The 27,164-nt window shown below is 51.1% G+C and overlaps 2 protein-coding genes across 2 annotated transcripts in view; both read left to right on the top strand.

The window, feature by feature from the left end:
- LOC116936956 (chromosome-associated kinesin KIF4-like) overlaps nt 1-27,164 on the top strand; it is a 210,960-nt gene that overhangs the window by 72,944 nt on the left and 110,852 nt on the right.
- The window catches only part of LOC116937868 (uncharacterized), a 77,997-nt gene that overhangs the window by 22,194 nt on the left and 28,639 nt on the right, over nt 1-27,164 (top strand). Inside the window, exons 6-10 of the mRNA XM_076056557.1 lie at nt 717-827; nt 1,584-1,790; nt 4,219-4,448; nt 10,120-10,331; nt 12,935-13,220. Coding sequence (XP_075912672.1) covers nt 717-827; nt 1,584-1,790; nt 4,219-4,448; nt 10,120-10,331; nt 12,935-13,220 — 1,046 coding nt within the window. The remainder of the gene's footprint in view (nt 1-716; nt 828-1,583; nt 1,791-4,218; nt 4,449-10,119; nt 10,332-12,934; nt 13,221-27,164) is intronic.

The raw sequence follows: 27,164 nt of genomic DNA, 5'->3' as shown, positions 1-27,164 counted from the left end.
CCTGTGTGTGTGTACGTGTGTGTGTGTAGTGCTACTCACCTGTGTGTGTGTACGTGTGTGTGTGTAGTGCTACTCACCTGTGTGTGTGTACGTGTGTGTGTGTAGTGCTACTCACCTGTGTGTGTGTACGTGTGTGTGTGTAGTGCTACTCACCTGTGTGTGTGTACGTGTGTGTGTGTAGTGCTACTCACCTGTGTGTGTGTACGTGTGTGTGTGTAGTGCTACTCACCTGTGTGTGTGTACGTGTGTGTGTGTAGTGCTACTCACCTGTGTGTGTGTACGTGTGTGTGTGTAGTGCTACTCACCTGTGTGTGTGTACGTGTGTGTGTGTAGTGCTACTCACCTGTGTGTGTGTACGTGTGTGTGTGTAGTGCTACTCACCTGTGTGTGTGTACGTGTGTGTGTGTAGTGCTACTCACCTGTGTGTGTGTACGTGTGTGTGTGTAGTGCTACTCACCTGTGTGTGTGTACGTGTGTGTGTGTAGTGCTACTCACCTGTGTGTGTGTACGTGTGTGTGTGTAGTGCTACTCACCTGTGTGTGTGTACGTGTGTGTGTGTAGTGCTACTCACCTGTGTGTGTGTACGTGTGTGTGTGTAGTGCTACTCACCTGTGTGTGTGTACGTGTGTGTGTGTAGTGCTACTCACCTGTGTGTGTGTACACTGTGTGTGTACGTGTGTGTGTGTAGTGCTACTCACCTGTGTGTGTGAGCTCAGGTGGCAGTCTGGAGTGAACAGTCCCAGTTCCAGTTCATCAGAGAGGCTGGCGCCGCTGGGGACAACTCCTCCCTGCTCGAGAACCGCACCATCATCATCACCTCCATCATGGTACCCTCACCACTCGCTCGCCCACCCACCCGCTTACCCACTCACTCGCCACTCACTCACTCACTCGCTCGCCACTCACTCACTCACTCGCCACTCACTCACTCACTCACCACTCAATCACCACTCACTCACCACTCACTCACTCACCACTCACTCACTCACCACTCACTCACCACTCACTCACCACTCACTCACCCACCCACTCACCACTCACTCGCCACTCACTCACTCACTCACCACTCACTCACCACTCACTCACCCACCCACTCACCCACTCACTCACCACTCACTCGCCACTCACTCACTCGCCACTCACTCACTCACTCACCACTCAATCACCACTCACTCACCCACACACTCACCCACCCACTCACCCACTCACTCGCCACTCACTCACTCACCACTCACTCACCACTCACTCGCCATTCACTCACCCACTCACCACTCACCACTCACTCACCACTCACTCACTCGCCACTCACTCACTCACCACTCGCCACTCACTCACAACTCACTCAGCACTCACTCACCACTCGCCACTCACTCACTCACCACTCGCCACTCACCACTCACTCACCACTCACTCACCCCTCACTCACCACTACCATCACCACCATCACAACCACCATATGAACTCACCCTCTCTCCTCCCCTCTCCCCCCACACCCTCCCCTCCATCTCCCCCCCCTCTCTCCCCCCTCTCTACCCCCGCCCCCCCACTCCCCCCCCCACCTCCACTTTCCCCACGTGTGCCAGGAGGCACCCTACGTGATGTACCGCAAGAACCACGACACCTACCTGGGCAACGAGAGGTATGAGGGCTACTGCGTGGACCTGGCCATGGAGATCGCTCGGCACCTCAACATCAAGTACCACCTGGCCATCGTGCCCGACGGCAAGTACGGAGCGCGTGACCAGGACAGCAACATCTGGAACGGCATGGTGGGCGAGCTGGTCTACGGGGTGAGTGGCACGCCCGCTCGCTCGCTCGCCCGCTTAACCACTCACTCATTCATTCACTCATTCATTCACTCACTCACTAACTCACTCACTCACTCATTCATTCATTCACTTACCCACTCACCCACTCGCTCGCCCGCCCACTTAACCACTCACTCACTCATTCATTAATTCATTCACTCACTTACCCACTCACTCACTAACTCACTCACTCACTCATTCATTCACTTACCCACTCACTAACTCACTCACTCATTCCTTCACTTACCCACTCACTAACTCACTCACTCATTCATTCACTTACCCACTCACTAACTCACTCACTCACTCATCCATTCACTTACCCACTCACTCACTAACTTACTGACTCACTCACTCATTCCTTCACTTACCCACTCACTAACTCACTCACTCATTCATTCCTTCACTTACCCACTCACTAACTCACTCAGTCATTCCTTCACTTACCCACTCACTCACTAACTCACTCACTCATTCATTCACTTACCCACTCACTCACTAACTCACTCACTCAATCACTTACCCACTCACTCACTAACTCACTCACTCATTCATTCACTTACCCACTCACTCACTAACTCACTCACTCACTCAATCACTTACCCACTCACCCACTCGCCCGCCCGCTTAACCACTCACTCATTCATTCATTCACTTACCCACTCACTCACTAACTCACTCACTCATTCATTCACTTACCCACTCACTCACTAACTCACTCACTCAATCACTTACCCACTCACCCACTCGCCCGCCCGCTTAACCACTCACTCATTCATTCATTCACTTACCCACTCACTCACTAACTCACTCACTCACTCATTCATTCACTTACCCACTCACTCACTAACTCACTCACTCAATCACTTACCCACTCACTCACTAACTCACTCACTCACTCACACATTTATTCACTTACCCACTCACTCACTAACTCACTCATTCATTAATTCACTTACCCACTCACCCACTCGCTCGCCCGCTCGCTTAACCACTCACTCATTCACTCACTTACCCACTGACTTACTAACTCACTCACTCATTCACTTACCCACTCACTCACTCACTCTCCCATACTTTCACTCACTCTCTCACTCACTATCTCACCCACTCTCCCATACATACTTTCACTCACTCTCTCACCCACTCTCTCACTCACTCTCTCACTCACTCTCCCATACTTTCACTCACTCTCTCACTCACTCTCTCACCCCCCTCTCACTCACTCACTCTCCCACTCTCCCATACTTTCACTCACTCACTCACTCTCTCACTCACTCTCTCACCCACTCTCCCATACTTTCACTCACCCTCTCACTCACTCTCTCGCTCACTCACTCACTCTCCCACTCTCCCATACTTTCACTCACTCACTCTCTCACTCACTCTCTCTCCCACTCTCCCATACTTTCACTCACCCACTCTCTCACTCACCCTCTCACTCACTCACTCACTCTCCCACTCTCCCATACTTTCACTCACTCACTCTCTCACTCACTCTCTCTCCCACTCTCCCATACTTTCACTCACTCACTCTCTCACTCACTCTCTCTCTCACCCACTCACCCACTCTCCCATACTTTCACTCACTCTCTCACTCACTCTCTCACCCACTCTCCCATACATACTTTCACTCACTCTCTCACTCACTCTCTCACTCTCTCTCTCACTCACTCACTCACTCTCCCATAGTTTCACTCACTCTCTCACTCACTCTCTCACCCACTCTCCCATACATACTTTCACTCACTCTCTCACTCACTCTCTCACTCTCTCTCTCTCTCACTCACTCACTCTCCCACTCTCCCATACTTTCACTCACTCTCTCACTCACTCTCTCACCCACTCTCCCATACATACTTTCACTCACTCTCTCACTCACTCTCTCACTCTCTCACTCTCACTCACTCACTCTCCCACTCTCCCATACTTTCACTCACTCTCTCACTCACTCTCTCACCCACTCTCCCATACATACTTTCACTCACTCTCTCACTCACTCTCTCACTCTCTCTCTCACTCACTCACTCACTCTCCCACTCTCCCATACTTTCACTCACTCACTCTCTCACTCACTCTCTCACCCACTCTCCCATACTTTCACTCACCCTCTCACTCTCCCTCTCACTCACTCTCTCACCTACTCTCCCATACTTTCACTCACCCTCTCACTCACTCTCTCACTCTCTCTCTCTCTCACTCACTCACACACTCTCCCACTCTCCCATACTTTCACTCACTCACTCTCTCACTCACTCACTCTCTCACTCACTCTCTCACTCTCTCGCTCACTCTCTCGCTCGCTCTCCCACTCTCCCGCTCTCACACACTCCCACTCTCTCCAGCCGTTACCAAAAATACCCATCGCGATTCTCTCCCCCCGCCCTACTCCCGCCGCCTGACCACCAAGAGGGCGGATATTGCTGTGGCCCCGCTGACAATCACGTTGGTGCGCGAGGAGGTCATCGACTTCTCGAAGCCGTTCATGAGCCTCGGCATCTCCATCATGATCAAGAAGCCGCAGAAGTCCAAGCCGGGCGTCTTCTCATTCCTCGACCCGCTCGCCTACGAGATATGGATGTGCATCGTGTTCGCCTACATCGGAGTCAGCGTGGTCCTCTTCCTGGTCAGCCGGTTCAGGTGAGGAGCGGACACCGCTATGTGTGTGGGGGGGATGGGGGGGGAGAAGGGGGGGGAGGGGGAGAAGGGGGGGGAGGGGGAGTGTGTGGTGTCACGTGGTCACGTGGAGTGTGTGGCCCTAAGGGGTCACGTGGAGTGTGTGGCCCTACGGGGTCACCTGGAGTGTGTGGTGTCACGTGGTCACCTGGAGTGTGTGACCTCACGTGGTCACGTGGAGTGTGTGGCCTCACGTGGTCACGTGGAGTGTGTGGTGTCACGGGGTCACGTGGAGTGTGTGGTGTCACGTGGTCACGTGGAGTGTGTGGCCCTAAGGGGTCACGTGGAGTGTGTGGTGTCACGTGGTCACGTGGAGTGTGTGGCCCCACGGGGTCACGTGGAGTGTGTGGCCCTAAGGGGTCACGTGGAGTGTGTGGTGTCACGTGGTCACGTGGAGTGTGTGGCCCCACGTGGTCACGTGGAGTGTGTGGTGTCACGTGGTCACGTGGAGTGTGTGGCCCCACGTGGTCACGTGGAGTGTGTGGTGTCACGTGGTCACGTGGAGTGTGTGGTGTCACGTGGTCACGTGGAGTGTGTGGCCCCACGTAGTCACGTGGAGTGTGTGGCCCTAAGGGGTCACCTGGAGTGTGTGGTGTCACGTGGTCACGTGGAGTGTGTGGCCCTACGGGGTCACGTGGAGTGTGTGGCCTCACGGGGTCACGTGGAGTGTGTGGCCCTAAGGGGTCACGTGGAGTGTGTGGTGTCACGTGGTCACGTGGAGTGTGTGGCCCCACGTGGTCACGTGGAGTGTGTGGTGTCACGTGGTCACGTGGAGTGTGTGGCCCCACATGGTCACGTGAAGTGTGTGGTGTCACGTGGTCACGTGGAGTGTGTGGTGTCACGTGGTCACATGGAGTGTGTGGCCCCACATGGTCACGTGGAGTGTGTGGCCCCACGTGGTCACGTGAAGTGTGTGGTGTCACGTGGTCACGTGGAGTGTGTGGCCCTAAGGGGTCACGTGGAGTGTGTGGCCCTACGGGGTCACGTGGAGTGTGTGGTGTCACGTGGTCACCTGGAGTGTGTGACGTCACGGGGTCACGTGGAGTGTGTGACCCCACGGGGTCACATGGAGTGTGTGGCCCCACGTGGTCACATGGAGTGTGTGGCCCTAAGGGGTCACGTGGAGTGTGTGGTGTCACGTGGTCACGTGGAGTGTGTGGCCCTAAGGGGTCACGTGGAGTGTGTGGTGTCACGTGGTCACGTGGAGTGTGTGGTGTCACGTGGTCACGTGGAGTGTGTGGTGTCACGTGGTCACGTGGAGTGTGTGGCCCCACGGGGTCACGTGGAGTGTGTGGTGTCACGTGGTCACGTGGAGTGTGTGGCCCCACGGGGTCACGTGGAGTGTGTGGTGTCACGTGGTCACGTGGAGTGTGTGGCCCCACGGGGTCACGTGGAGTGTGTGGTGTCACGTGGTCACGTGGAGTGTGTGGCCCCACGGGGTCACGTGGAGTGTGTGACCTCACGGGGTCACTTATTGCACACATTACGTGCACGATTACATACACACATTACACACACACTACACATATTACATACACACATTACATACACTCATACACACATTACACACACACACTACACATATTACATACACACATTACATACACTACATACACACATTACACACACTACACATTACATACACACATTACATACACTACATACACACATTACACACACACTACACATATTACATACACACATTATATACACTACATACACACATTACATACACGACATACACACATTACATACACACATTACATACACTAAATACACATATTACACACACACGCTACACATATTACATACACACATTACATACACTGCATACACACATTACACACACACACTACACATATTACATACACACATTACATACACGACATACACACATTACACACACACACTACACATATTACATACACACATTACATACACTACATACACACATTACACACACACTACACACTCACTACACACATTACACACACACACTATATACACGTTAAATCACTCATTAATACATTACATACATACACTACATATACCCATTACATACACACATTACAAACACTCATAACACACACTACATACACACATTACACACACTCATAACACACACCTCATACACACATTACATATACTGCATACACACATTACACACACTCATAACACACACTACATACACACATTACACACACTCATAACACACCTCATACACACATTACATATACTGCATACACACATTACACACACTCATAACACACACTACATACACACATTACACACACTCATAACACACACTACATACACACACTACATACACACATTACACACACTCATAACACACACTACATACACACATTACACACACTCATAACACACACTACATACACACATTACACACACTCATAACACACACTACATACACACATTACATATACTGCATACACACATTACACACACACACTACACATATTACATACACTACATACACACATTACATACACTCATACACACATTACACACACACACTACACATATTACATACACACATTACATACACTACATACACACATTACACACACTACACATATTACATACACACATTACATACACTACATACACACATTACACACACACTACACATATTACATACACACATTACATACACTACATACACACATTACATACACGACATACACACATTACATACACACATTACATACACTAAATACACATATTACACACACACGCTACACATATTACATACACACGTTACATACACTACATACACACATTACATACACGACATACATTACATACACACATTACATACACTAAATACACATATTACACACACACGCTACACATATTACATACACACATTACATACACTGCATACACACATTACACACACACACTACACATATTACATACACACATTACATACACGACATACACACATTACACACACACACTACACATATTACATACACACATTACATACACTACATACACACATTACACACACACTACACACTCACTACACACATTACACACACACACTATATACACACGTTAAATCACTCATTAATACATTACATACATACACTACATATACCCATTACATACACACATTACAAACACTCATAACACACACTACATACACACATTACACACACTCATAACACACACCTCATACACACATTACATATACTGCATACACACATTACACACACTCATAACACACACTACATACACACATTACACACACTCATAACACACACTACATACACACATTACACACACTCATAACACACACTACATACACACACTACATACACACATTACACACACTCATAACACACAGTACATACACACACTACATACACACATTACACACACTCATAACACACACTACATACACACATTACACACACTCATAACACACACTACATACACACATTACACACACTCATAACACACACTACATACACACATTACATATACTGCATACACACATTACACACACACACTACACATATTACATACACTACATACACACATTACATACATTCATACACACATTACACACACACACTACACATATTACATACACACATTACATACACTACATACACACATTACATACACACACTACACATTACATACACACATTGCATACACTCATACATACATTACATACACTACATACACACATTACACACATTCATACACACATTACACACACACACTACACATATTACATACACACATTACATACACTACATACACACATTACACACACTACACACATTACATACACGACATACACACATTACACACACACACTACCCATTACATACACACATTACATACACGACATACACACATTACACACACACACTACACATATTACATACACACATTACATACACTACATACACACATTACACACACACTACACACACACTACACACATTACACACACACACTATATACACACGTTAAATCACTCATTAATACATTACATACATACACTACATACACTACATATACCCATTACATACACACATTACAAACACTCATAACACACACTACATACACACATTACATACACACATTACACACACTCATAACACACACTGCATACACACATTACATACACACATTACACACACTCATAACACACTACATACACACATTACATACACACATTACACACACTCATAACACACACTGCATACACACATTACATACACACATTACACACACTCATAACACACTACATACACACATTACATACACACATTACACACACACATTACACACACTCATTACACACACCTCATACACACATTACACACACTCATAACACACACTCATAACACACACTACATACACACATTACACACACTCATAACATACACACATTACACACACTACATACACACATTACACACACTCATAACACACACTCATTACACACACTACATACACACATTACATACACACATTACACACATTACTAACACACATTACACACACTACATACACACATTACATACACACATTACACACATTACATACACACATTACACACATTACATACACACATTACATACACACATTACACACACTACATACACACATTACATACACACATTACACACACTACATACACACATTACATACACACATTACACACATTACATACACACACTACATACACACATTACACACACTACATACACACACTACATACACACATTACACACACTCATTACACACACTACATACACACACTACATACACACATTACACACACACGTAACACACACTACATACACACATTACAAACACTCATAACACACACTACATACACACATTACATACACACATTACACACATTACATACACACATTACATATACTGCATACACACATTACACACACACACTACACATATTACATACACTACATACACACATTACATACATTCATACACACATTACACACACACACTACACATATTACATACACACATTACACACACTACATACACACATTACATACACACACTACACATTACATACACACATTGCATACACTCATACATACATTACATACACTACATACACACATTACACACATTCATACACACATTACACACACACACTACACATATTACATACACACATTACATACACTACATACACACATTACACACACTACACATATTACATACACACATTACATACACGACATACACACATTACACACACACACTACCCATTACATACACACATTACACACACTACATACACACATTACACACACTACACATATTACATACACACATTACATACACGACATACACACATTACACACACACACTACCCATTACATACACACATTACACACACTCATAACATACACACATTACACACACTACATACACACATTACACACACACGACGCACGTTTAATACACACACTTCCGCCCCCATCCCCCACCCCGACTTCCGCCCCCCCCCACTTCCGCCCCCATCCCCCCCCCCGACTTCCGCCCCCCCCACCACTTCCGCCCCCACCCTCCACTTCCTCCCCCCCCCTCCTTCTCTCTACAGCCCCTACGATTGGCAGAAGGCGGCAGAGGAGGGCGCCAATGCGGCCGAGGCCAACCGCATCATGAGTGGCGGTGGTGGTGGGGGTCTGGGGGGTCATGGGGGTCACGGGGGTCACGGGGGGCCCTTCTCGGTGCTACCCCCCGGCGGGGTCGGGGGGCCGGGAGGCCCCGGGGGTGCGGCCGGGGGCTTCCCCCACCACCTCATGACGTCAGGTAGGCGGGGTGACGTCAGAGCCACGCCCCTTCGACCACCTGTGCCCATCATAGCCTCCACATCCAGCTGTCACTATCATTGCCCCCACATCCAGCTGTTACTATCATAGCTCCCACATCCAGCTGTTATTATCATAGCCCACATCCAGCTGTTACTATCATAGCTCCCACATCCAGCTGTTACTATCATAGCTCCCACATCCAGCTGTTACTATCATAGCCCTCATCCAGCTGTTACTATCATAGCCCTCATCCAGCTGTCACTATCATAGCTCCCACATCCAGCTGTTACTATCATAGCTCCCACATCCAGCTGTTACTATCATAGCCTCCACATCCAGCTGTTACTATCATAGCTCCCACATCCAGCTGTTACTATCATAGCCCTCATCCAGCTGTTACTATCATAGCCCTCATCCAGCTGTCACTAACATAGCCCACATCCAGCTGTTACTATCATAGCCCTCATCCAGCTGTCACTATCATAGCCCACATCCAGCTGTCACTAACATAGCCCACATCCAGCTGTTACTATCATAGCCCACAGCCAGCTGTCACTATCATAGCCCTCATCCAGCTGTTACTATCATAGCCCACATCCAGCTGTCACTAACATAGCCCACATCCAGCTGTCACTATCATAGCCCACATCCAGCTGTTACTATCATAGCCCTCATCCAGCTGTCACTAACATAGCCCTCATCCAGCTGTCACTAACATAGCCCACATCCAGCTGTCACTATCATAGCCCTCATCCAGCTGTTACTATCATAGCTCCCACATCCAGCTGTTACTATCATAGCCCTCATCCAGCTGTTACTATTATAGCCCACTTCCAGCTGTCACTATCATAGCCCACATCCAGCTGTTACTATCATAGCTCCCACATCCAGCTGTTACTATCATAGCCCACATCCAGCTGTTACTATCATAGCCCTCATCCAGCTGTTACTATCATAGCCCACATCCAGCTGTCACTATCATAGCCCACATCCAGCTGTTACTAACATAGCCCACTTCCAGCTGTTACTATCATAGCCCACATCCAGCTGTCACTATCATAGCCCACATCCAGCTGTCACTAACATAGCCCTCATCCAGCTGTTACTATCATAGCCCACATCCAGCTGTTACTATCATAGCCCTCATCCAGCTGTTACTATCATAGCCCACATCCAGCTGTCACTATCATAGCCCTCATCTAGCTGTTACTATCATAGCCCTCATCCAGCTGTTACTATCATAGCCCTCATCCAGCTGTTACTATCATAGCCCTCATCCAGCTGTCACTATCATAGCCCACATCCAGCTGTCACTAACATAGCCCTCATCCAGCTGTTACTATCATAGCCCACATCCAGCTGTTGCCAACATAGCCCTCATCCAGCTGTTACTATCATAGCCCTCATCCAGCTGTTACTATCATAGCCCTCATCCAGCTGTTACTATTATAGCCCACTTCCAGCTGTCACTATCATAGCCCACATCCAGCTGTTACTATCATAGCTCCCACATCCAGCTGTTACTATCATAGCCCACATCCAGCTGTTACTATCATAGCCCTCATCCAGCTGTTACTATCATAGCCCACATCCAGCTGTCACTATCATAGCCCACATCCAGCTGTTACTAACATAGCCCACTTCCAGCTGTTACTATCATAGCCCACATCCAGCTATCACTATCATAGCCCACATCCAGCTGTCACTAACATAGCCCTCATCCAGCTGTTACTATCATAGCCCACATCCAGCTGTTACTATCATAGCCCTCATCCAGCTGTTACTATCATAGCCCACATCCAGCTGTCACTATCATAGCCCTCATCTAGCTGTTACTATCATAGCCCTCATCCAGCTGTTACTATCATAGCCCTCATCCAGCTGTTACTATCATAGCCCTCATCCAGCTGTCACTATCATAGCCCTCATCCAGCTGTTACTATCATAGCCCTCATCCAGCTATTACTATCATAGCCCTCATCCAGCTGTCACTATCATAGCCCTCACCCAGCTGTCACTATCATAGCCCTCATCCAGCTGTTACTATCATAGCCCTCATCCAGCTGTTACTATCATAGCCCACATCCAGCTGTTACTATCATAGCCCACATCCAGCTGTTACTAACATAGCCCACTTCCAGCTGTTACTATCATAGCCCACATCCAGCTGTCACTATCATAGCCCACATCCAGCTGTTACTATCATAGCCCACATCCAGCTATTACTATCATAGCCCTCATCCAGCTGTTACTATCATAGCCCTCATCCAGCTGTTACTATCATAGCCCTCATCCAGCTGTCACTATCATAGCCCTCATCCAGCTGTTACTATCATAGCCCACATCCAGCTGTTCCTGTAGCCCATGTCCAGCTGTCCTAACCCAACCCATGCCCTAACCCTTACCCCCTAACCCCTACCCCTTAACCCCTACCCCCTAACCCCTACCCTCTAACCCCTGCCCTCTAACCCCTGCCCTCTAACCGCTGCCTTCTAACCCCTGCCCTCTAACCCCTGCCCTCTAACCCCTGCCCTCTAACCCCTGCCCTGACCCCTGCCCCTGCTACCCCTCCACAACCTGCCTCTCTGCTCCCACTTCTAGGGGGCTCTGTGATGGGCATTCCTGGAGCGATGGGCGGTGGTGGCGGCGGTGGTGGCGGCGGTGGTGGCGGTGGCGGTGGTGGCGGTGGTGGCGGTGGCGGTGGTGGTGGTGGTGGTGGGGTCCCAGGGGGTGCAGGAGGGGGACCCCCCCAGGGACCCCCCGTCCAAGTGTCCCCACCCTCTGGAGTGGCCCCCTCCTCAGAAACCCCCAATGAGTTTAGCATCTTCAACAGCCTCTGGTTCTCTTTGGGCGCCTTCATGCAGCAGGGGTGCGATATATCCCCCAGGTGTGTATAGGGCTCAGGTGTGTACAGGTGTGTGTGTGTGTACGTGTGTGTGTGTGTGTACAGGTGTGTGTGTGTGTGTACAGGTGTGTGTGTGTGTGTGTACAGGTGTGTGTGTGTGTACAGGTGTGTGTGCACAGGTGTGTGTGCACAGGTGTGTGTGTACAGGTGTGTGTACAGGTGTGTGTGCACAGGTGTGTATAGGGCTCTGTGTGTACAGGTGTGTGTATAGGTCTCTGTGTGTACAGGTGTGTGTGTGTACAAGTGTGTATGTGTGTGTACAGGTGTGTGTGTACAGGTGTGTGTGCACAGGTGTGTGTGCACAGGTGTGTGTGTGTGTACAGGTGTGTGTGTACAGGTGTGTGTACAGGTGTGTGTGTACAGGTGTGTGTATAGGGCTCTGTGTGTACAGGTGTGTGTATAGGTCTCTGTGTGTACAGGTGTGTGTATAGGGCTGTGTGTACAGGTGTGTGTATAGGGCTGTGTGTGCACAGGTGTGTGTATAGTTCTCTGTGTGTACAGGTGTGTGTATAGTGCTGTGTGTGTACAGGTGTGTGTATAGAGCTGTGTGTGTACAGGTGTGTGTATAGGGCTCTGTGTGTACAGGTGTGTGTATATGGCTCTGTGTGTACAGGTGTGTATATAGGGCTGTCTGTGTACAGGTGTGTATAGTGCTCTGTGTGTACAGGTGTGTATATAGGGCTGTGTGTGTACAGGTGTGTGTATAGGGCTCTGTGTGTACAGGTGTGTGTTTAGGGCTCTGTGTGTACAGGTGTGTGTATACGGCCCTATGTGTACAGGTGTGTGTATAGGTCTCTGTGTGTGCAGGTGTGTGTATAGGGCTGTGTGTGTACAGGTGTGTGTATAGGTCTCTGTGTGTACAGGTGTGTGTATAGGACTCTGTGTGTACAGGTATGTGTATAGGGCTGTGTGTGTACAGATGTGTGTATAGGTCTCTGTGTGCACAGGTGTGTGTATAGGGCTCTGTGTGTACAGGTGTGTGTATAGGTCTCTGTGTGTACAGGTGTGTATATAGGTCTCTGTGTGTACAGGTCTGTGTATAGGTCTCTGTGTGTACAGGTGTGTGTACAGGTGTGTGTATAGGGCTGTGTGTGTACAGGTGTGTGTATAGGTCTCTGTGTTTACAGGTGTGTGTATAGGGCTGTGTGTACAGGTGTGTATATAGGGCTGTGTGTACAGGTGTGTGTATAGGGCTCTGTGTACAGGTGTGTATAGGGCTTTGTTTGTACAGGTATGTGTATAGAGCTCTGTGTGTACAGGTGTGTGTATAGGGCTGTGTGTGTACAGGTGTGTTTATAGGGCTGTGTGTGTACAGGTGTGTGTATAGGGCTCTGTGTGTACAGGTGTTTGTATAGGGCTCTGTGTGTACAGGTGTGTGTATAGGGCTGCATGTGTACAGGTGTGTGTATAAGACTCTGTGTGTACAGGTGTGTATAGGGCTCTGTGTGTACAGGTGTGTGTATAGGGCCCTGTTTGTACAGGTGTGTGTATAGGGCTCTGTGTGTACAGGTGTGTGTATAGGGCTGTGTGTGTAAAGGTGTGTGTATAAGACGCTGTTTGTATAGGTGTGTGTATAGGGCTGTCTGTGTACAGGTGTGTGTTTAGGGCTGTCTGTATACAGGTGTGTGTATAGGGTCCTGTGTGTACAGGTGTGTGTATAGGGCTCTGTGTGTACAGGTGTGTGTATAGGGCCCTATGTGTACAGGCGTGTGTATAGGGCTCTGTGTGTACAGGTGTGTGTATAGGTCTCTGTGTGTACAGGTGTCTGTATAGGGATGTGTGTGTACAGGTGTGTGTATAGGTCTCTGTGTTTACAGGTGTGTGTATACGGCTGTGTGTACAGGTGTGTATATAGGGCTGTGTGTGTACAGGTGTGTGTATAGGGCTCTTTGTGTACAGGTGTGTATAGGGCTTTGTTTGTACAGGTGTGTGTATAGGGCTCTGTGTGTACAGGTGTGTGTATAGAGCTCTGTGTGTACAGGTGTGTGTGTATAGGGCTGTGTGTGTACAGGTGTGTGTAAAGGGCTGTGTGTGTACAGGTGTGTGTATAGGGCTCTGTGTGTACAGGTGTGTGTATAGGGCTCTGTGTGTACAGGTGTGTGTATAGGGCTGTGTGTACAGGTGTGTGTATAAGACTCTGTGTGTACAGGTGTGTGTTTAGGGCTCTGTGTGTACAGGTGTGTGTATAGGGCCCTGTGTGTACAGGTGTGTGTATAGGGCCTGTGTGTACAGGTGTGTGTATAGGGCTGTGTGTGTACAGGTGTGTGTACAAGACTCTGTGTGTACAGGTGTGTGTATAGGGCTCTGTGTGTACAGGTGTGTGTATAGGGCCCTGTGTGTACAGGTGTGTGTATAGGGCTCTGTGTGTACAGGTGTGTGTATAGGGCTGTGTGTGTACAGGTGTGTGTATAACACTCTGTGTGTACAGGTGTGTGTATAGGGCTGTCTGTGTACAGGTATGTGTATAGGGCTGTCTGTGTACAGGTGTACGTATAGGGCCCTGTGTGTACAGGTGTGTGTATAGTGCTCTGTGTGTACATGTGTGTGTATAGGGCCCTGTGTGTACAGGCGTGTGTATAGGGCTCTGTACAGGTGTGTGTATAGGGCTGTGTGTGTACAGGTGTGTGTATAGGGCTCTGTGTGTACAGGTGTGTGCATAGGTGTGTGTACAGGTGTGTGTATAGGGCTGTGGTGTGTACAGGTGTGTGTATAGGGCTGTGTGTGTACAGGTGTGTGTATAGGGCCCTCTGTGTGCAGGTGTGTGTATAGGGCTCTGTGTGTACAGGTGTGTGTATAGGGCTCCGTGTGTACAGGTGTGTGTATAGGTGTGTGTACAGGTGTGTGTATAGGGCTGTGTGTGTACAGGTGTGTGTATAGGGCCCTGTGTGTACAGGTGTGTATAGGACTCTGTGTGTACAGATGTGTGTATAGGGCTGTGTGTGTACAGGTGTGTGTATAAGACTCTGTGTGTACAGGTGTGTTTAGGGCTGTCTGTGTACAGGTGTGTATAGGGCTGTCTGTGTACAGGTGTGTGTATAGGGCTCTGTGTGTACAGGTGTGTGTATGGCTGTGTGTACAGATGTATAGGGCTCTGTGTGTACAGGAGTGTGTATAGGGCTGTGTGTGTACAGGTGTGTGTATCGGGCTGTGTGTGTACAGGTGTGTGTATAGGGCTCTGTGTGTACAGGTGTGTGTATAGGGCTGTGTGTGTACAAGTGTGTGTATAGGGAGCGATAGTGTAGCGGTTAGCGCGCTGCGCTATGAACCTGGCGACCCGGGTTCGATTCCCGCTCACGGCCAACACCAGTGACGATTATCTGAACCGGTCCCGGGCCTCCCCTAGGTCGACTCAGCCTCAAATGAGTACCTGGTGCGGTGTGAAAACATTGCCACTAGGGAGACAAAGGCGGTCGGGCGTGGTGCTGGCCACCCACCCCCTCGTGTACCGTTCCGGCCTTCATAGGTGCTCGCTAACAGCACTTGCCCCTACAGTCTGTTCAGGCTATACGGGGGATCTTTGTCTTTGTGTACAAGTGTGTGTATAGGGCTGTGTGTGTATAAGACTCTGTGTGTACAGGTGTGTTTATAGGGTTCTGTGTGTACAGGTGTGTATAGGTGTGTGTACAGGTGTGTGTGTATAGGGCTGTGTGTGTACAGGTCTGTGTATAGGGCTCTGTGTGTACAGGTGTGTGTATAGGGCCCTCTGTGTACAGGTGTGTGTATAGGGCTCTGTGTGTACAGGTGTGTGTACAGGTGTGTGTATAGGGCCCTGTGTGTACAGGTGTGTGTATAGGGTTCTGTGTGTACAGGTGTGTGTATAGGGCCCTGTGTGTACAGGCGTGTGTATAGGGCTCTGTGTGTACAGGTGTGTGTATAGGGCTGTGTGTGTACAGGTGTGTGTATAGGGCTGTGTGTGTACAGGTGTGTGTATAAGACTCTGTGTGTACAGGTGTGTGTATAGGGCTCTGTGTGTACAGGTGTGTGTATAGGTCTGTGTGTACAGGTGTGTGTATAGGGCTGTGTGTACAGGTGTGTGTATAGGGCTGTGTGTGCACAGGTGTGTGTATAGGTCTCTGTGTTTACAGGTGTGTGTATAGGGCTCCGTGTGTACAGGTGTGTGTACAGGCGTGTGCGTGTGTGCGTGCGCGTGTGCAGGTGCGAGCGTGTACACGTGAACCTGTCGGCACATTTTCACCTTCATCATTATCAATCACCGACCACCGCCACCACCACCACCACCACCGTCACCTCACCCGGAGCTCGTACGGACCACCCCCCTCCCCCCAACGCGAGCGTCTCCTCCACGGCAACCGTTAGCGGTGGCGGCCCACGGCAATCGCTCCTCCCCCTCCGAGGTTCCACCAACGCTGGTACCGCTTTAACCGCCGGACCACCGCCGGCGCTCCAAACACCGCCAGGAAATCCCACAATGCCTGGGGGTCTCACAGCAGCAGCAGCAGCAATGTGGTCGTCGTCCACTCCCCCCCACTACTGGCAGCAGAGGGGCAGCTGCCACTGGGGGTGCCCCTAGGCTATGGACCCACACAGCAGCGGTTACCATCACCCTCCTACAGGCAGCAGACTAACGCACAGGGACAGCTGCCACTGGGGGTGCCCCTAGGCTAGAGACCCACACAGCAGCTGTGACGATCACCCTCTTACTGACAGCAGACTGACGCACAGAGACAGCTGCCACTGGGGGTGCCCCTAGGCTAGAGACCCACACAGCAGCAGTCACCATCACCCTCCTACAGGCAGCAGACTGACGCACAGGGACAGCTGCCACTGGGGGTGCCCCTAGGCTAGAGACCCACACAGCAGCAGTGACGATCACCCTCCTACTGGCATCAGACTGACTACACAGAGACAGCTGCCACTGGGGGTGCCCCTAGGCTAGAGACCCACACAGCAGCGGTTACCATCACCCTCTTACTGACAGCAGACTGACGCACAGAGACAGCTGCCACTGGGGGTGCCCCTAGGCTAGAGACCCACACAGCAGCAGCGACCATCAGCCTCTAGCCCGCCCTGCCGCTGACTGCTGCTGCTGCTGCTGCTGACAAAATCTTGGCAGGACCCTCCCCCGGCTGACAGTCCTCAGACCCGGAATGATTCCTGGCGATTACCGGAGGACGGCAGTGTCATTGCCTGATCGATCGACTGATCAATCCATCAGTCAATCGATGAATTGACCAGTCAGTCGATACATCGATGAAACAATCGATTGATCGATCAATCCATCGATCGATCTGCGAGGGTGATGGGGACAGCGGGCGGGGGGGGGGGGGGGGGATGCGATGATCGGTGGCGGCTGTCTTGCACGGTGGCCGGGGGAGCTGTCGCGGGGAGCCACAGGGGGAGTGAGGCGAGTGGGGGGGGGGCAGGAGGGGGGCGGTGGGAGTCGAGAGGGGGGCAGTCGATGTTCAGCTGAAGGTGCAGCGGTGATGGCACCGGAGGGCGAAAGGTCTCTTGGGAGGTGCTAACGGGCGGCACCTACAGGTGTCTTCGGAAGTCTGTGAGTCTCTGTGTGAGTCTATGGGTCTCTGTGAGAATTTGTGGGTCTCTGTGTGAGTCTATGGGTCTCTGTGAGAGTTTGTGGGTCTCTGTGTGAGTCTGTGAGTCTCTGTGGGAGTCTATGGGTCTCTGTGAGAGTTTGTGGGTCTCTGTGTGAGTCTGTGAGTCTCTGTGGGAGTCTATGGGTCTCTGTGGAAGTCTGTGAGTCTCTGTGGGTCTCTGTGTTTCTCTGTGGGAGTCTATGGGTCTCTGTGGGAGTCTGCGAGGGTCTGTGGGAGTTTGTGGGTCTCTGTGGGTCTCTGTGGTAGTCTGTCGGTCTCTGTGGGAGTCTGTGGGTCTCTGTGGGAGTCTGTGGGTCTCTGTGGGAGTCTGTGGGTCTCTGTGTGTGTCTGTGAGTCTCTGTGGGAGTCTGTGAGTCTCTGTGTGAGTCTATGGGTCTATGTGTGAGTCTGTGGGTCTATGTGGGAGTCTATGGGTCTCTGTGTGAGTCTGTGGGTCTCTGTGTGTGAGTCTGTGGGTCTCAGTGTGGGTCTATGGGTATCTGTGTGAGTCTGTGTCTCTGTGTGAGTCTATGGGTCTCTATGTGAGTCTATGGGTTTCTGCGTGAGTCTAAAGGTCTCTCTGTGTGAGTCTATGGGTCTCTGTGTGAGTCTATGTCTCTGTGTGAGTCTATGGGTCTCTATGTGAGTCTATGGGTATCTGTGTGAGTCTATAGGTCTCTGTGTGTGAGTCTATGGGTATCTGTGTGAGTCTATCAATCTCTTTGCGAGTCGATGGGGCTGTGTGTGAGTCTATAGCAGCCAAATAACTCAGAGACTCATGCAGAATCCACAGAAACCTTCAGAGACCCATACTCACAGAGACCCACAGAGACCCACAGAGACCCACAGAGACCCATACTCATAGAGACCCATACAGAACCACAAAGACCCATACTCAGAGACCCATACAGAACCAGATACCCACAACGACTCATACTCATAGAGACCCATAGCAGAACCAGAGACCCACAGAGACCCATAGTCATAGAGATCCATACACAACCAGAGACCCACAGAGACCCATACTCATATAGACCCACAGAGACCCATACTCATAGAGACTCACAGAAACCCACAGACCCATACTCATAGAGACCCACAGAGACCCACAGAGACCCATACTCACAGAGACCCACAGAGACCCACAGAGACCCATACTCACAGAGACCCACAGAGACCCACAGAGACCCATACTCATAGAGACCCACAGAGACCCATACTCACAGAGACCCACAGAGACCCACAGAGACCCATACTCATAGAGACCCACAGAGACCCACAGAGACCCATACTCATAGAAACCCATAGAGACCCACAGAGACCCACAGAGACCCATACTCATAGAGACCCACACCAGCAGCTGATCGTCATCGTCGTTGTTTTCGTGTGGAAGGGAGGATTGAGTGGGGGTGGGGCTGCACCTTTGGCTTGAGCAAAGTCGATGGCCCGTCGCTCGGCCCTCCCGCCGCTCCCCCTGCTGCTGCCGCTCAGTCCGCCCGTGGCCTCTCGGCGCTCGCTCACCGTGGCCACGGTCGCCGTGGCCACGGTCGCCGTGGCCACATTTGCCATGGCCTCGGGTGTGGCCCATCACCGTGACCGCCGCCGCCAAAGCCACCGCTGTGGCCACCGTGGCCACCGTGGCCACCGTGGCCACCGTGGCCACGGTGGCGTCTGAGACGTCGCCGCGGCGTCTGAGAGAGACGGTTGTCGTGGAGGAGTGAGGACCCCCATCCCCCCCCCCACCCACCCCACGTGGAGGGGGGTCGCCCCGCTACCTGTGTATATATCGCATTGTTTGCTGCATGAAAAAAGGCCGCCGCAGCTGCCGCTGCTGCTGCTGCTGAAGGCGTCATTGTCGTGGTCGGTCGGTCGGTGGATTGCCGTTCGGTGGATTGCCGGTTGATGGATTGCCGGTCGACCGATTCCGATGGATGGATTCCAGTCGATGGATTCCGGACGATTTTTTGTAGAGGGAGGGTAGAAAGAGAGAATGAAAGGAGAAACGGTTTTGGATTTTTTTTCGTTGTCGTGTTAGGCTGTCGTCGTCCTGGTGGTGGTGGTGGTGGTAGTTATGGCGGTGGTTGTGGTGGTGGTGGTGGTGATTGTGGTGATGGTAGTGGTAGCGGTGGTGATGGAGGTGGTGGTGATGGAGGTGGTGGTGATGGAGGTGGTGGTGATGGTGGTGGTTATGATGGTGATAACGATGGTGGTGGTGATGGTGAACGGCAACGCCGTGGTGGATGTGAGCAATGCCATGGGGGGAAGGCCAATTCCAAAATCGGCAATTAGCCTTCATGGTGCTTGTAGCCACGACGTTAGCCAACCAGGGGCTCTGGATGGGTGCGAGGGGCTGGTAACCCCTCCATCTTCAATGAATTACCACGAAACCATGACCACAAAATTTAATAAATAAGCTTTTGCCGGAGTCCACCGGGGGACAGGCGTCTACGACGTCTCCTGGCCAAACCCCATTTGACGGAGCCGGGAGACTGAATCCTTATCCTCGGGGCTCCTCCAAAAACAGCAAAAAGCCACCGCGGGTGGCCACGTGGAATGTTTGAACGCTCACTGCAGAGGGGAGGCTGCCACTCCTCTGTCGGGAGCTGGACCGGTACCGCCTGGATCTCTGCGGTATTCAGGAGGTCCGGTGGACTGGTCCTGCCACCATGAGGGGTGGACAGTCCTCTAACTCGGGGCAGGAGACTGCCAGACAACAGGGAGCGGCTTTTCTTCTGAACAAAATAATGAAGGGGGCGTGGAAGCGTGGCCGTGAGGTGTGGGAAGCTGTAAGCCCCAGGCTACTTTGGGCTCGCCTTCCCATCAACCGGAGGCGAGGAGTGGTGGTCGTGATTACTTATGCCCCCACCGAAGATGAACATCAGTAGAAAGATGCAGGCAAGGCTGATGAGTCAGATGCCTTCTATGACCTGTCACAGGTGCTAGCTAAAGTGGCCCCTCGGAATAGAGTCATCTTGTTGGGTGACTTCAATGCCCAAGTTGGTCATGATGCTGGCACCTGTTCTGGAGTGATTGGAAGGCATGGGCCAGATCAGCTCCGTAACAACGGTAGGAGGCTGCTAGACATTTGTGCAGCCCATGGGCTTGTAATTACCAACACGCATTTCCGGCATCGACGGGTCCAAGCAAGAACATCTGCTGGACTACAAAGTGACGGACCAGCGGATGCGAGCCCATGTCCTTGACACCAGGACCTACCGTGGAGCTGATCTGCCCTCTGACCATCGACTTGTCACCCGTAAGATGCGCTTGTCATTCTTCCACTCCGGTGGTGGGTGTAAACCCAGGACCCTATTCAAACTCACAGTGGCCTGTTCTCAGCTAGCTGATGAAAGTTGCAAGTGAGAATTTCATCATCGCTTGCGGCTGGGATTGGCATCGTCCCCGACTCCTGATGTCGAGGGGAAATGGGCGAGGTTTAGTACTGTGGCTCATGCAGCTGCAATGGCTGCTTTGGGTACACGGTCCAGACCTCCCCAGAGACCCTGGCTGACGGAAAAGGCGTTCCGGCTGGGAGAGAAAAAGCGACAGGCCCACTCTCACCATCTACAGCATCCAACGTCAGAGAATGAAGAGGCTTACGGCGCTGCAAGGATGGATGGTGGTCGCGAGTTGCTGAGGAGATGGAGTCTGCCTCAGAAACCCACGATCAAAAATCACTCTTTAACTCTATCAAAAATGTACGTGTAGCACCACACCTATCACCAACATTAAGAAAGAAAGTTGATCCGATCTCTGACCCCCAGGAACAGGTTTGCAGATTTGCTGAACATTTCTGTGAGGTCCTGGGGGAGCAGAAATCCTTTAGCCAGGAAAACATCGTGGCACAAAGTGGGGATGACCCTGCTGAGGCTGCCAGGGAGAGATGCTGAGGGCGGGTGGCATTTGTGCGCAGACTGCCCTACATGACATCATAACAGTCTGGCAAGCATTATCCTACATCACCTTGCCAGGCACGCTGAGGAGAGGCTTGCGGAGCCCCAATGCGGTTTCTGAAAAGGGCGGTCCTGCACAGATGCCATATTTTATTTCTGTCTGCTACAGCAGAGGTGTAGGGAATTACAGCGAGACCTGCATCTCTGCTTTATTGACCTGGTCAAGGCCTATGATGCCATCAGTAGGCATCGGCTCTGTGTTGTTCTTCGTGCTTTTGGAGTACCTGACTCTCTTCTCACGATCATTTAAGGACCTTCATGATGGTGAGCGGGCCCGGGTAAAACTACGTGGAGTCAGAGCCATTCCCTGTACACCTTGGGGTGCGACAGGGATGTCCTCTGGCTCCCATATTATTTAACATCTATTTAATTCACGTAGTTTGTGAAGCCTTCGATGGCTTACCAGAGGAACTCCATCTGGTACAGATAAAATGGGAGGCTGATTAATGCCCGGGTGTGGTCAAGGGATGGCTCCCTATTGCTCAACCACGTTATGTATGCAGATGATTTGATGATTACTGCTCACTCAGAGGAGGAGTTGGAGGTGCTGCTGCTGAACTTGGAGCGTGCCACTAAGAGGTGGGGCCTTACCATCAGCCCCACCAAAACTAAGCACCTGCCTGAGTATTTGGTGCCATCAGACACTCCACCCCCACAACTTCCAATTGTTAATGGGGCAGTTGTGGAGAGAGTGGAGAGTTTTCCATACCCGGACAGTGTGCTCATGACTGGATTTGGTTTGACACAGATGTCTCGCTCCAAATCAGTCGAGTGACATTATCTTTTGATCGGCTGCGTAATACTGTGTGGAAGCTACCTGGTCTGTCACTTCACATGAAGATGCACGTCTTCTCGGCCATGGTCATGCCCTCCCTTCTCTGTGCTTGCGACACGTGGACCCCCCTAATGGAACATCTTCGAAGTTAGAAACATTTTGCCGAGCCTATGATCCATCCTGGGTTTAACCAGGCTGGATTGTGTGAGGAGCTCACATATCCTTGAAAGATCTGGACAAAGTCCCATACGGTGAGCTCCTCCGGCAGGCAAGGCTGCGTTGGCTGGGTCATGTAGCCCGCATGCCCAGCCACCGCATGCGTAACAGCTTTTGTTCGGCTGGATAGAGGGGGCTAAACGGGCGTGGCATGGGCTAGATAAGAGATGGAGTGACGTGGTACAAGAGGATGTGGAGCTGAGTGGACTTGCCAATCACCGGTACAGTTCCAGTGGTGTCAAGATCAGCCTCTGTGGAGGAGGCTCGTGAAGGACGCTATTGGGCAGTTGGAGGCAGTCGCCCTCCAACAACAACGGAGGGGTGAGGAGCGACGCTCACAACAACGAGCATAGCGCCGGGTGGCTAAAGCACAGCAGGTTGGCACAGTAGGTGGCACAGGTGGTGCATCAGCCAGTCATCTCAGTCATCTTCGTCAGTCGACCCGTGGCATTCTGGGTCTGCCCCGTGACCTCCTGCCAGCGGGCGTTCGACACTTCACGTGGCCTTAACGTGCACGTAGCCTGGCACAAGCGCCGTCGTGATGTCACCGCCACTTAGTGGCGAATGTCGGTTGTTGTGAGTGGTGGCGGTGGTGATGGTGGTGATGGTTGTGATGGTGATGTTGGGGGGTTCCTTGCCGATGATTTCTAGTGCTTTCGGGGATGCACAAATATCAGAATCAGTAACATGAATGTATTTATACTCCATAGACTCACACAGAGATCTGTAGATTCACACATAGGCCCATAGACTCACATAGAGACCCGTAGACTCACACAGAGGCACATAGACTCGCATAGAGACCCATAGACTCAGAGGCACATAGACTCACGTAGAGACCCGTAGACTCACATAGAGACCCGTAGACTCACACAGAGATCTATAGACTCACACAGAGGCCCATAGACTCGCATAGAGACCCCGTAGACTCACACCGAGGCCCATAGACTCACATAGAGACCCATAGACTCACACAGAGATCTATAGATTCACACAGAGGCCCACAGATTCACATAGAGACCCGTAGACTCACACAGAGATCTATAGACTCAACTAGAGACCCGTAGACTCACACAGAGATCTATAGACTCACATAGAGACCCATAAACTCGCATAGAGAACCCGTAGACTCACACAGAGGCCCATATACTCACATAGAGACCCGTAGACTCGCACAGAGATCTATGGATTCACACCGACGATGATCTAACCCCACCACAACAGAAACTAATCGTGAATCATTTCACGATTAGTTTGCGGGGGGGCCACTTCATTCCGACAGCCGCTCAAGAACGGTGATCGAGCGAGTCCTCGATTACCGTGCTGCTGGTAGTAGTAGCTGTAGTAGTGATGATGCGCTCGTGAAAAGTTCCTCGTTAAGAGAGTGAAACGCATTTAGAGCGAAAGCGATTCTCTCCCCCCCCCCCCACTTGCGATGCAATAACGATAACCGTACCGATGCACTACTTCTGCTAACTCTGCACACCACGGCCAGTTATGAGATGTCCATGGGGGGGGGGGGGGACAGATAACCGAGGGCACGCCACGCCTCCGTGCCGTGGAATCACTCCGCGTTACCCGTACCGCGCCGTGCCGCTCAAAACAGAGGGGTTCGCCGTTGACCGCTCGCGAGCTGCGTTAGAACGGCGCACGTTCCGCGTCGCAGCAACGTTCCACTCTACGCTCCACGTTACGACGTTTTGTGTTACGACGTTCCGCGTTACAGCGTTACACGTTACAGCGTTCACCGTTACAGCGTTCCACGTTACAGCGTTGCGTGTTACAACGCCGCACGTTCCGTCCGCCTGTGTCTATTTGTCTGCCCATCTGTCCGTAGTCGTCTCGTCCGTCCATCTGTCCACCTGTCCCAGTCCATCCACCCATCAATCCGCCCACGATGCCCATCTCTCTGTCCGCACATCGAACCGTCCACTGGCCTCGCCGTCTCTCCGTCCATCCTGGCCCTTCTGTATGTCCAGACGTCTTTTCATACGTCCCCCCCCCGTTCCGATCCGTCCAACTGAATCTCCATTTGACCATCGGTCCTTCTGTTCGTCCGTATTTCCATCCAACCGTCTGTCCGTCCATCCGTCTATCCCCCATTGGTCCATGCCATCCACTTGTACATCAGGCCTCTCTGTCCTTGAATAAAGTCATCCATCCACCCTTTCGTCTGTCCATCAATCCATCTTCAGGTTCATTCGTCCTGTCCGTCAATCCACAATCCTGTCCGTCTGTTTTTCCATCCGCTTCCTCCCTCCTGTCCATCTCTCTCTCCGTGTCTGTCCGTCGACACATTCTGCCCATCGATCTTATTTGTGTGTGTCTCATCAATTGGTCGAGCCATCTGGCTGTGTGTAAACGTTCCCGTCTGCGTCTCAATCTGCCAATCTCCCCGTCCATTTGCCTCTCATTCTTTCCAACACCGGGCCGTCTTATCTGTCCACGCGTCCGTTTATTCATCATCCATCAATCTGTCAATCAATTCATCCATGAATCCATCCATCAATCCATTTATTCATCCGTCCATCAATCTGTGGATAAATTCATCCATCCATCAATCCATATATTAATCCGTCCATCAATCCGTCCATTAATCCGTCCATCAATCCATCCATCAATCCGTCCATCCATCAATCCATCATAAATCCGTCCATTAATCCGTCCATTAATCCATCCATTAATCTGGCCATCCATCCATCATTCCGTCGATAAATCAACCCCTCCATCAATCCGTCCGTCCATCAATTCGTCCATTCGTCTTTCGCTCGTCGACACACACCCACACACCCACCCACACACCTAACCACACAACCAACCACACAACCGCCCGTTCACACACCCACACACGCACCCACACACCTGCCCACACACCCACCCACACAACCGCCCGCTCACACACCCACACACGCACCCACACACCTGCCCACACACCCACCCACACCTGCCCACACACCCACCCACACATCCACCCACACACCCAACCACACAACCATCTGCTCGCACACCCACACACCCACCCACCTACACCCACCCACACATCCACCCACACATACACCCACCCACATACCCAACCACACAACCACCCGCTCGCACACCCACACATCCACCCACCCACACACCCACCCACACACCCACCCACACACACACCCACCCACACACCCAACCATAAAACCACCCGCTCGCACACCCACACACTCACCCACACACGCACCCACACACCCACCCACACATCCACCCATCCACCCACCCACACATCCACCCACACACCCAACCACACAACCGCCCGCTCGCACACCCACACACGCACCCATCGGCACACCCACACACCCACCCACAACCACCCACACACATCTACCTACACACCCACCCACACCCACCCACACACACCCACCCACACACCCACAACCACCCACACCCACCCACA

The sequence above is a fragment of the Petromyzon marinus genome, chromosome 76 (genome assembly GCF_048934315.1).
Source record: "Petromyzon marinus isolate PM22_M1 ecotype Great Lakes invasive population chromosome 76, UKy_Petmar_22M1.pri1.0, whole genome shotgun sequence".
Lineage (NCBI taxonomy): Eukaryota > Metazoa > Chordata > Hyperoartia > Petromyzontiformes > Petromyzontidae > Petromyzon > Petromyzon marinus.
Note: the sequence above shows the minus strand (reverse complement) of the source record. Positions and strands in the feature narration are given on the sequence as shown.